This window comes from Asterias amurensis, chromosome 21, assembly GCF_032118995.1.
Source record: "Asterias amurensis chromosome 21, ASM3211899v1".
Classification (NCBI taxonomy): domain Eukaryota; kingdom Metazoa; phylum Echinodermata; class Asteroidea; order Forcipulatida; family Asteriidae; genus Asterias; species Asterias amurensis.
This window is the reverse complement of record NC_092668.1, coordinates 7,502,686-7,515,524: the sequence shown is the minus strand read 5'-3', so window position 1 is coordinate 7,515,524 and position 12,839 is coordinate 7,502,686. Positions and strand designations below refer to the sequence as shown.

Sequence of the window (12,839 nt, the reverse complement as noted above, 5' to 3'; positions counted from 1 at the left end):
TTTCTGGTCAATAGGCTGCATGTATAACGGGAGCACTTAACGTGAACGTCAAAAAAGTGTTTTGCAGGCAGAGTGCCAAGTCCAGAGGCTAGCTATGTGTGAGATTTTTCAAAGCTCAACCCCCATCCCCCCGGAAAAAAAATTGCCAGTTTAAGAAGGCCTTTTTAAATCGCCGCTCAACCTTTTTTTTTTTTTTTTATAAATAAATAAAACAATGTGAAATTTAATTGTGGACAAAAAGTGTTTCAAAATGCATCAAAAGCCTCCTCAGAATAATTAAAACTCACTTGAGGTACACAGGAGATGTTGATGGTTAATGTGGAGGTTCGATTGTGTCAGATTATATCCTTCCAAACTTGAAAAAAAATAGACTAAAAGTGATGTCCAAAATCAATCGCTCACTTCTTCTGCCTGTTGTGTCTTCGCTAGTGGAGCGCATTTCAACGAATTTGCTAAAAGAATCGGAACAAACTTGTGCGCAATAAGCGTTTTGCGCTCTGCCGAATTTGAGCTGAACCTACTGGATGAGCAAAAGAGTGCGCAATCTGCAAATTTGCGCTCTGTTTGTACAAATTTTGTACAAAAAATGTCGTTAATTTTTTTCCCGATCTCGCCCCAATAATGGTTGATGTGCGTGTGAGCGTGAGACAGAGCCCAAATGCGTGAGTCTCACGCCTAATGCGTGAGACTTGGCAGGTCTGGTTTTGTTTTATTGTCACTTTGGGCTTATTGCATCTCGCGAAATTTGAACGACAAACGACACAATTTCTGACCGCGTTCATGTTCACGCTGCTCTAGGAACAAACCTCCATACATCCCATATCTCTGGAACCCTATATCGTACAAACTAAATAAAAACGATAAACTCGTCCCCACTCCTTAATTTTCTCTAACTTATTTCACTTTCAGAAGAAAGCATGTCAAGTCATGTTTAGGGTTTGTTATGTCCAGTTTGGGTCAATAGACAAACTCCTTAAAATGTACCCCATTCAGCCGCACGAGGTCTCTTTTGTTAATATTATCTCCATGAGTAACCAACCCGACGGGCCGATGGCTAAATTAGGCTTCAAAATGGATTTGGCAAAATTTACATTCTGAGACCTGACCGACACACTGCTCTAACCAATTTTGTGAATGGACTTATTCAAAAGGAAACTTAATGTCGTTTTGCTTAACAACTTTGACCAAATGCAAAGCAAAGTTCTTTTTTTTTACAGCTTCAAAACAGCCTTTGACGTGTGTGTATAAGTTTCACCATGAGTAAGGAATGGTTTCACAATTCTACCGCCATGGTTAAACTCTGAAACTGCAACATTATACCTCCATGAACAGACCGTATTCTAAAACGGTATTCATGTACCCATTTGAGTTTACTGGCAAAAGGTCCAAGGTCGCCACCCACTGTCAACCTAAAGTGGTCCCACGGCGACCTTCTTCACCAAGCAACAGGTGGCCTGTCTCAAACCAGACAACACACCACTCACAATACACTGACCAGAATGGCTCTTTGTGTAAGGCCCCCCCCCCCAAAAAAAATGTTATTAATTGTAAAGTTCCCTTAGACACCTTCCAACCTATAGCCGGCCCTACCCAATGTTTCCAAATTATTAAGCTTCCGTTTGATCCCATCCTTGTTCATCATGATAATTCTCATGCCGTTTGGAAGTGAATGCTTTTTTATAAATATTCTCCATTTAATCTTTTCAACAAATGAGTCACTCGCAGAAGGATTTCTAGGAAGTCTGATAACAACGTCGACCAGTGGTTGACACATGGTCACCTGCGAAACATCAATCTACGGTACTTAATCCATTCAATGCAAATTCGGTCAAATTCGTGAGATTGGTTTCGGATTTGTCCTGGCACCCAGCCTCTTCGACCCTTTCGACCCTGCGCGGCAATGAATGGACCAGTCCGGAGAAGCATGCTTAGTACAACACGAAAGTAACCTGACCAAAAAGGGCGGATCGAATGGCGGGTGGGCGTTCAAGGGGCAATGAATGAACCAATCCGGAGCACCATCTGCGAAACACTGTCCAATGAGTCGCCTGTCAGAAAGATTTCTAGGAAGTCTGGTAACAACATCGACCAGTGGTTGACGCACGGTCGCCGCCCAAACTTCCTCCAATCACATGACTTGTAAGTGCGAGTTTGGATCCGGGTTTTGCAAACTTGCAACCCGACGTCTGAAACCACACAAACGTATTGAATTCCACACAAACAACCGTGTTGGATTCCACAAGGATGCCATACCACTGGACCTTCTAATTTTCAATCCAAGATGGCGCAGGTTACGCTTTTAATAGTATAGATTTCTAGGCACAAGAGGGCGCTGTTTAATTTTTTAGTTTTGGAAAAAATTAGGACAACAGAGGGCGACATTTACAAAAACAAACTGAAAACGTGGAATGTCACGAATGTGGTAAACAAGTTTCTGCAGTTAATAAAAGGGATTGGATTACACTCTTTTCTGAATGAACCAATGAAGTAAGTGAATTGATGATGGATTATGTTGATAAAAGAGAAAAAATTAAAAAAATACTTGTTGAGTGCAGTTGAGTTTATTTAAACTAGATTTAGAAGTTAGAACTAAAACAACTAAAAAAATAAAATTTTAATTTAAAACTAGAGATTGAGAGGGCATTGAGAGTTTGTGGACAACTCAAGGTGTTCGGTTACCGGGAGTAAAAGCCTGGATTAAAAAACAAGTAGTTACACCTTGCTTTGTTCTCAAGATTTGTAATAAATGATTCAAATTGCAAAAACTGTCAAAACAACCTGATTACTCTAGTAAAAGATGTTTGGTGATGTCATCGGTAATATTTGTTTTAAACCAGACCTTTGCCAGACTTGTATGCTGTGATGGTAAAGCATCAAAGGATGTATATTTCTTTACTCCTCCATGATTTCAACCTAAAAGGCATTAAACAACGCCCTTTCAAATCATTTCACAGTCACTTCCGGTTTAAACAGGTCAAAAGGTCAACGAAAGTTCACCAACATATCCATTACTGTAAAGTACGTACAGCCCTTTCATATGATGTATAGATTGTCAAAATAGCTTATGTAGCTTTGGAAATATGAACTTAGGAAATATTGACGACTGTAGAAAAGATTGTAATGGGCATGTATGTTTTAACCGCCTTGAAGGAAGACTATTCTTCATGAACCTTTTTCGCGCTCTATGGATGATCAATGGAGCGTGACTCTGTTGCACCACAAATACACTACACGTTGTGTGTATGCCTACGTGCAATGTTTATGCACATACCAATGGGGATTTACGTTCTGTTCTTTAGACGTGAATTTTGAAATTTCCAACCTCTTTTTTGAGCCAAAAGACAACATCGAAATGGGGTCATGTCTGTGAGGCGTTTACGGAGTTTTCAATAACAATTCTGATGGTGTTTCGATTGTAAGAATCCCTCATGTAGATCAAAAGTTATGATTTTTTGAATTAATAAACTTTTAATATTCATAACTCAACAATTGATGACGTCATCATGACGTAACTCACACGGTTTCTTCTCCTAATAAATATCTAACTATGTGTGAAGTTTCAAGTTCATACAATGTTTGGAAAGATGTTTTTGTAGGGGGACAAGGGACGTACAGAAGAAGAAGAAGTATCAAAAAAAAAAAAAAAACGAACAAAAATAAGAGGTGTTCCGGGCTGTTGGCCCGAACACCTAATAAACCGAATTTTCCGGTGTTAACTGTTAATTTATGTCGTATGACAACAATACAAATTAATGCATGATGATCATGTCATTAACACCATTTACTAAACACTCGGTCAATGATTAATATTGGTTGTGGATGTCACCATGCAGTTTACAGCCATCATTGTTGACATGACGATTTGATTTGAATTGATAAGAAAATCAGTTAGATCCTCTACAGTTTGCTTACAGGGCTAATCGTAGTGTTGATGATGCCAAGCTATTCATGTTAAATAAACTGTACACTCATCTTGGGAAGCCATATTCTCATGCTAGGATTCTTTTTGCAGATTTTTCATCAGCTTTCAATTTAATGCAACCTTACATTTTAGCCAAAAAGCTTATAACTGACTTTCATCTTAGTGACCAACTTACTGCTTGGATAATTGATTTTCTCTCTTGTCGTTCCCAAACCGTTTGTGTTAATGGTAAACTTTCTAATGTAATATTCACTACACAGGTTCACCGCAAGGTTGTGTGTTGTCACCACTTTTGTACATTTTGTACACAGACAACTGTAGAAGTAGCCATGACGATAGATTGTTAGTTAAATATGCTGATGATAGTGCTCTGATTTCACTCCTTACGGGGCCAGAAAATAGTCATGGTGATGCTCTCAAAGAATTCGTTGAGTGGTGTGACGACTCGTACTTGGAATTGAATGTTCAGAAAACCAAAGAACTTATTGTGGATTTCAGAAAAAAGAGTGTAGTTGTCCCTACGACCATTGTTCACGATCAAGCAGTAGAAATTGTTGCTAAATACAAATACCTGGGCACTATTTTTGATGACAAACTCAGATGGGACGAGAACACCGATTTAGTTGTTAAAAAATGTCATCAACGGTTATATTTTCTCCGTAAGTTAAAGTCCTTCTCTGTTGACACAACTATCCTTAGTCTTTTTTATCAGTCGTTCATTGAGAGTGTGTTGTGTTTTTCATTCATTTCCTGGTATTTTAACTTAAGTGTAAAGAACAAAAACAGTTTGAGAAGAATTGTCAGACTTGGGTCTAAAATTATCGGAGAGCCACAGAGAGATCTGACCCAGTTCTGTGAGCAACAGGTACTTAGGAAAGCACAATCAATTTTAACCAGTGATAGTCATGTACTCAAACAACTGTTTCAATTCCTTCCTTCAGGACGTCGTTTTAAACTCCCCCTTTGCAAAACAAATAGAAGGAAGTTCTCTTTCTGCTGAATGGTTGATGTTTTGCACTTGTTTTCAACTGTTTTCGTGTGCGGGATGTCAACTATTTGGAGGTCTGGTTCGCCACTGTTTACCTGTTTATGTTTTATTGTTTTGTGGTTCTTAATATTGTTCAAATTTTAATGTTTTTATATGTATTCACTTGTATATAATTTGTACATATCTGCCTTGTCATTTTGTCAAGTAATTGTTATATTTTTATATTTTTGTATATTGTATAAATTTCTCTTAACATTTTTATATGGAGCTGGTCTACTGTTGTAATTGCCTGTAAAGGATAAATAAAGTTTTTTGAATTGAATTGAATTGAATTATGAATCTGCTAATACTATTGATTGAATCTATATTTATAAAACAAGCAAAGACTGGGATTCTAGGAAAGGTAAGTAAGAATGGGTAAGAACCCTCCATGGTATAAGAAAAAAGAAGACTGTGATTATCGCAACGAATCAGTGAGTAAGCTATGCACCATAGTTCAAGTATTGACGGGCATTGTTTATTTTCGAACACTCTTTGTGGCTTGCGCTCAGACGTACACGCCAAGGGCAGGCGCTGATGGCAACCCATTTTCAAAGTAAACATGACCATGGCCTCCGACCATCAGGAGGATGGAGGGTTACGATTATCGCAACTACCCTTGATCAAGATGGTGTATACTGTAAAGGTGTGCCTAAATGCCTACCGATAAAGCCCCATTATCTGTTTTACATTGTACAGAAGCAAAATATAATCAAACAACACATCGTCAATTGGGGTTTTAAAATGGCAGCTGAAGAGGTTACAAGAGTTGTTCACCGATGTGAGCAGGCAAATGAAGATGGAAAACTAGGTGAGAGACAAGCATTGTTTATTTACTTTATATTTCAGAGTTGCACTCAAAGTTACGGGCAACGATTGGTTTTTGTCAATGTATTTTTATTTAAAGCTGTAAAAAAAATATATCAAAAGTCACAATTAAAACTTTCTGTTGAATACAGCACAGTGTGCCTACTTGTTGAGAAAACAGTGACAAAAGTCACAAGAACGTCAAATCTGAGAAGCGATTCATGCGAGCGTATTTTGGGGTGAATAATCATTCAAACCATACTTCAAAGAGAATCCTTTCTCAATCTAATACGTTCTATCAACAGCTGTGCTTCTCACCAAGAAGTTTTTATGGTAATAATTATATTTTGGACTAATATTATCAATCTAGGCTGCTCAAAAAAACAATATTTTTTATTTTCAACACATTTTTTCAGACCTGTCGCGCTGTCTGCTGACATCTTTCCCTGATGCCGTTTTCCATCTGACAAGGCAAGCAACTGTCAAGTCTTGTGACTTATCACATAACGAGCTGAAGAAACTGACCCTTAAATTTGCCAAGAAATTTACTCTTCTAACAGGTAGGACAATCAAATACAATGCACATTGCTAAAGTTATTGTTGTACCAGTATTGACTATTGTATTGTGTTTGTAATTTGTAATTTTTTCTTCAACTTTGTAATCGTTTAATGTTTTTAGTGCAAAGCGGGAAAACAAATTTCACTATTTATTTGTAAACTGTGATGACAAAATTGAATTAAATTGAATTGAATTGAACAGTACCCTTTTCAAAAACTGCAGGCATGAGGTTTCACCTTTAAGGGGGCAACAAGACAATTTTCATTTTCAAAGGGCACTTCTTCATGAAATCTTTAAGTCTATGCCCATGGGCAACTTTTCTAGGGGCACTAAGGCCAAAACCAGGGGTTTAATTCCAGGGCTAACACTTGATACAGTTTGATACAATTTCCCTGGTCAGTTTCCCTCAAGGTTTATTTATATAGCATTTTTTTTAGCTTCACAACAAAACTTAAAGGAACACGTTGCCTTGGATCAGTCGAGTTGGTCTTTGAAAAGCATCCTGTTACCGTTTGTTGTAAAATTGATATGGTTAGAAAGATGTTGTAAAAGTAGAATACAATGATCTACACAAATATGCCTCGAAATTGCGTGGTTTTCGTTTTGCCTCGTCAACACACGGTCGGCCATTTATGGGAGTCAAAACTTTGACTCCCATAAATGGCCGACCGTGTTAGTTCGCGACGTAAATTGAAAAACGTGCAATTTTTAGTGATACTTGTGTGGATCATTATATTCTACTTTTAAAACATCTTTCTAACCATATGCATTTCATAACAAACGGTTTCAAACGCTTTTCATAGACCAACTCGTCCGATCCAAGGCAACGTGTTCCTTTAAACTAAGAAAATGTATGCTGTTGAAGTTTTTAATGCTAAAAATTTTCCTCTAATTTGTAGTTCTTGACCTGTCTGCCAACAAACTAGAAAGTCTTCCAGAGAACCTGGACCAACTGACTTCTCTCCTCAAACTTGATGCATCTAATAACTGCTTGAGAGTTTTTCCTGTATCAGTTGTTTCAAATCTACCAAAGATAGAGGAACTAAATCTACAAAATAACAGAATTTCAGGTAGATAAAATTATTTCATTCAGAAAAGTTTCCGTATCCTGCCACCACTTTTTCCTTGGCTATGAAAGAAAATAGGGATAATTTCTATATGGCGCTACCGAAATTTTCCTATTTCTTCCTGGGCCTCTTCTTGTGTCGGAAGGACAGTACATAAGGTTACAGTAAAAAAAGCGTTAGATATGAATGCGCAAAATTGTGTTACTTGCCAGTCTCCTTTTTGTGTAGCTTTGGGTGTAGACTCCTTGGCTGCTTCCCTCTTCTCTCCCTTCATTTTGGTCAAATCTCTTTCTAGCATTTATGCAACTCTTTATGCCAGCCTCCTGGAGACGAATGTTTGGTGTGTTGTACTCCAGCATGAAGTCCTACATGTAGTTAAAGTCTTTGGCGACTTTGAGTTGGGGATGGTTGGTCTAGTCTACCTTGTCTCGTCTACAGTATCCTCGCCTAAATCCACTCAGTATTTGGCGTGTGGCGAGGGTCTAGCCCAGGTTGGATTCCTCCGTTGCATGCAACTGACTGATGTCCTTCAAGGGCTAACGAGGGTCCACACAAAACAGTTCTGAAGAATCCAGAAACGACAAAATCCACACAGGAAAAGCGCTGGGAAGTTTTCCTTCTCAACCCACACATTTTAAGCCAACACAGGACCTTGGATTTTGGCAAGCGTTGATTTAGAATATTAGGACAGACTGCTCTCCTCCAACTTCAACCTAAGACTGGCTGGTACATCTTGAATTCCACTGTGCAGTGGGTGTACACCCCACCAGAACAATATGCAATACTTAAATAACCCTTTCCTAACAACAATAAAAGTAGATGCCAACACTCCTTCATAGCACCACCCTAAATACTGCCCTCTCTGGAGTCTTACATTTTAAATATAATTTGGCGCCCTCTTGAGACCCTCCTCTAGTCTGCACAAAACTTCTAGCTAACTTAAAGGAGCTAAATTAAAGATGCAAACTTGTACTAAAAGCAAAAAACAGATAGCTGAAAGTACTCTGAAACAATTAAGTAGGGTTTACATAAAACAGTTGAGGCATTTGTCACAAAGCCAATTTCAACCTCTACCCTCACAGGTACCCCATTTAAACCCCTTAGTGAAGAGAAGCAATTCTAGGATAGCATCTCGCTCTACCAGTGTCCTAACTGAGATTCGAACCCGCACTCGTATAGGGGCCAATTTAATAGAGCTGCTTTTAAAAGCAAAAATTTGCTCAAGCACAAAAATAGCTTGCTTATTTTACACATGTTACTGGCCAAATGTCATGCCATATATATTGCTTTGACTGGTATTTAGCTGTTGTTTACTGAGCATTTAACAAATGAGTTGATTCTTGGCCGGTACTCTGATTTTACTTAGCAAGGATGTTTCTGCTTAAGCAATTTTTTTTTGCTTAAGCAGCTCTATTAAATTGGGCCCTGAACTTTAATTTGATGCTCTTAAACACTCGGCTATATTACCCTATAAACTATAAACTATACTTGCAATTTCTATTGTACATAATCAAAGTAGTTTGATTCCAATTTATTGACAGATTTGGACAGCCAGTCCTTAGTCTCAGCTTCTGGGAACTCCCTCGTTGACATTAATCTGGAGATGAACCCTTTATCTACTGAAACGAGAATCATCCTTCAAAATGTTTCGGATGTCAATATCAAAATAAGTGAACCAGACGATGATTACAACAGCTTGGACTGATGATCTGTCAAGCCAGCCAACCTCTACATCTCACCCCCTCCACCAACCAACTAATCAGCAGATGAGTTATTGAAAAGAACTTTATTGAGCTCGACATCCATGTTTGGTCTGTCAAGCCAGCCAACCTCCACCCCTCCCCCTTACCCGATTTAACAGTAGTAGATCTATAGACCCCTTGAATATGAAGTCTCACTCTTAAAAAGCGCCCTCACATGAGGCTAAAGGAGACAAATCGTTGGATGATATCTATTCTTTGTGCGCAAAAACATGCGTGTGACCTCAGCGTCTCTGTAGTGTTCGCATTACGTTAGAGGTTTAGCGATAACAACCCTCATGGGATGCACACATTTACGCAGTCAGTTTCCTTTGTGGTTTATGATAAGACAACTTGTCCAAGGAACCTTAAAAGTACTCAAACTTTTTAATAAAAAACATCAATCAGACATTATACTAGATTTTGGGGGTTGAACAAAGAATTGACTAGAGTGGGATTCGAACCTCCGGATTAACGTGCCGGCACTCTACTAACTGAGCTATCTAGCCCTTGATTGGCAGTGTCCCTATTTAGTCAATATCTTTGTTCGGGGGTGCCAGTCAGAAGCCATTCAACCGCAAACAGCCGTGTAGCCAGGGATCACACCCAGATAACGATACAACCTGGGAAGCGGCAGCCAGGGGATCACCTCAAGGGGATGTGACTTTTTGTTTCAGATATATACTAGATTGTAATAAAAGGTGCAAAGCTCAAATCATGAGTTCAATTGGGAGAAGTAGAGCAAGGCATGTATTTTAATATTTTTTATATTAAAAATGTATAACGCTGTATTCATTGTACAGGGTTTTATACTATATAAATGTACAATTTGATAGACTGGGGTATGGACTGTTGTATTTATTTTGAGGTAGACATTGTGGAAAACTTTTACTAAAAGTTTGCCGGTTTGTTTGTTGATTTTCCAATCAAGGGAACTTGGCAAACTCCCAAAAGAGGATATTAATGCCGAGCTGGCTACAGCCAATCTTCCTCATACAAACATTGTTTAATAGACACTGGACACTATTGGTAACTGTCAAAGACCAGTCTTCTCACTTGAAGATATGTATCAAACAAACCTGTGAAAATTTGAGCTCTATCGGTCGTCGAAGTTGCGAGATAATAATGAAGGAAAAAACACCCTGGTCACATGAAGTTGTGTGCTTTCAGACGCTTGATTTCGAGACCTCAAAATCTAAATCCGAGGTCTTGAAATCAAATTCGTGTAAATATACTTCTTTCTCAAAAACTACGTTACTTCAGAGAGAGCCTGTCCTCACAATGTTATATACTTACTATCACAAGCTCCCCATACTCGTTACCAAGCAAGGTTTTATGCTAATAATTATTTTGAGTAATTACCAATGGTGTCCACTGCCTATGAATTGCATTTATAAATCAATCTTCGTTCTTGGAGCCTTCTGGAAAGGTTCTGCTAGGGTAGAAATATCGGGCCACTATCTATTTTGTTTTTTCCTCTGAAGTGACACAGCGATTTTGTTGTCAGTAAATTGTCTTTGTACAAACCAATTAAAATTTTTCAAACCTGCTTCTTGACATAAAATCTGCCTTGTGTTGTTTATTCTAAGAGTTTGGCCCACATCTTTGTAATCTACTTTCTCTAATTTATGGTTTCTGCGACATTTTTTTTGTTTTATTGGTGCGAGTGTTTCTAAGAACAAATAAAGGAATTAATAATATCCAAAATATTAATTTCAACAGCATTCAAGACTCATTTTGTAATTATTAACTATTCTTAAATATCCACTGTAATTGTACTTGACTGTAATGTCATGACAAATAGGAAAGGTCAACTAACCAAAAGAATAGCTGTCCGCTCTAATGCTAAACATAGAAGCTAAGTACCGGGATCTCAAGTCGACAAAACAGAATTCACAAACATAAACACGTACATGTCAAAGTTGTTTGTTAAACTCATGTGTTCCTACTGTCGCTCACAGAGCTATAACTGAGAAAAAATGAATAAAGATGAATTGTTACTTGGGGTTGTAATGTTTTCGGCAGTGTAATAATAACAATAATAATATTGAAGTCTTATGTAGCGCACGTATCTACCAAACAAGTTACTCAAGGTGCTGAGTATATACAAACTTTCAGAAAGATAGGTTATTGCAGTGATGAATTCTGAGACCAAATTAGTTAGCACCGTATAAGGGTTTACAAGGTGCTACAGCGCATACAGCAGCCGCAGCCAGGAACACCGGGGAGAACCCCTTCTTTTTCCGATAAGTGCACTGGGTTCTTTTACATGCGATACACACAGTGGGCCAGGTCAAGGTCAAACTGCGCCAAAATAGGCTTTTGGCGATTATTTCAAAAATCAGTACTTCCATTTTGTTATTGCTCTTAATAGTCCAGGGGTATGTAAAAAGAAAGAATTAATGAACAAAATCTCTTCAAAATGGTAAAAAAGTGCGGCAAAACCGTTGAACTTAATGGGTATTTTAACTTGCTGCCCTGAACGACTCATAAAAGATAATGCCATGAAAACCGTGTCGATGGTTGTTTATAGTCTACATTTCATGAAAATTAAATTAATAATTAGTTTAATTTCTGTTTACTGTTTGAAAAGGTCTGATAAATCCCATAAAATGCCTCGTTATTTTCATTCATTTCAATCAGAGACATAGGAAATATAAAGTGCTGTCGATTCCCCCTCTAATTCTAACTTTTTTCAGTAGCCTGAACCTTCAGGAACAGTCTAAAACCAAATTTGGTTGCGACTTTTTGCGACTTTGGAAATTATTCAATTTTGAAGTTGTATACCCCTATGAGAAACGCCTGTTTTGACTCAACCACCTGTAACAACTCGTGCGTGTGTCAGCGGTCGAATTTCTCTGTTCAGCATCAAAGAAAGACCACCATTTATGAGTACCGCTTTTAGAAACCCTTATGAAAACACACTTTGCATCGCAAAAAATTGTTCACAAACTGTTTCTTTGATATGCCTAGGTTTAATTGAAGATTACCACCTGATAAATATACACAGACACAAGGATTTGTTGTTGTAGTGAACTCTGCCAAGAGTTAATTTATTCCGTACTCTGAATTCGGTGGTAAAACGCCCATTCATAATAATATAAGGGATTTCCCTTTATTTAATTCCATCCAGTGATATCCACACTCATAAAGAAGTATACCAGTTCCCATTATAATACACTTTGCGACCAATTCGCAAAGGGTCCCAATCCCTCACTTTGCGAACGGTAAATTTCCAATCCGCAAAGGTTCCCACTTCTCGGCGATTTGCCAAAGAAGGTACCAGACTAATTACAATTATTATAATTATAAATGCACTCATTGACTGGAGAAAACTCCGGGTCAATGAGGTTCCCACTTCCAGCGAGTTGCCAAGAAGGTACCAAATTAATCTACTTCTTTATATACAATCACATCATTTTATTACCACCACATTTATCCATATCAATTCACATAAATGAATTTACCACTTCCTCACAGGCTACAATGCCTATTAGCTTCTTGTTGATAGGAACAACCTAAACTTACCGCTTTAAGTGTAAGTTGTAAGATTATCAGTCATATCAATCTGTACCACGTATTCCGTAATACCCTGACCCTTCCATTAACCCCAGGGAGGGAGGGAGGGAATTTTGCGAAACTATACAATCTATCTTAACTCCTCGGTGGCAGAATATTCAATGACGGTTCCCAGAAAGACATGCACCCTTTCCCCAAA

The 12,839-nt window shown here is 38.1% G+C and overlaps 1 protein-coding gene across 3 annotated transcripts; it reads left to right on the top strand.

The window, feature by feature from the left end:
- Positions 1–2,380: 2,380 nt before the first annotated feature.
- Positions 2,381–12,078, top strand: LOC139953268 (tsukushi-like). Of its 3 annotated transcripts, XM_071952744.1 has the most exons (6): positions 2,413–2,487; positions 4,864–4,984; positions 5,649–5,760; positions 6,173–6,316; positions 7,215–7,385; positions 8,924–12,078. In XM_071952744.1, the coding sequence occupies exons 3-6, from the start codon at positions 5,694–5,696 to the stop codon at positions 9,085–9,087; spliced, it is 546 nt and encodes a 181-aa protein (XP_071808845.1). In that variant the 5' UTR covers positions 2,413–2,487; positions 4,864–4,984; positions 5,649–5,693; the 3' UTR covers positions 9,088–12,078. The 3 variants fall into 3 exon arrangements, with proteins under 3 accessions (XP_071808842.1, XP_071808845.1, XP_071808844.1); XM_071952741.1 differs by lacking the exon at positions 4,864–4,984 and having other exon boundaries at positions 2,381–2,487; XM_071952743.1 differs by lacking the exons at positions 2,413–2,487; positions 4,864–4,984 and adding an exon at positions 4,310–4,581.
- The last annotated feature ends 761 nt before the right edge of the window (positions 12,079–12,839 follow it).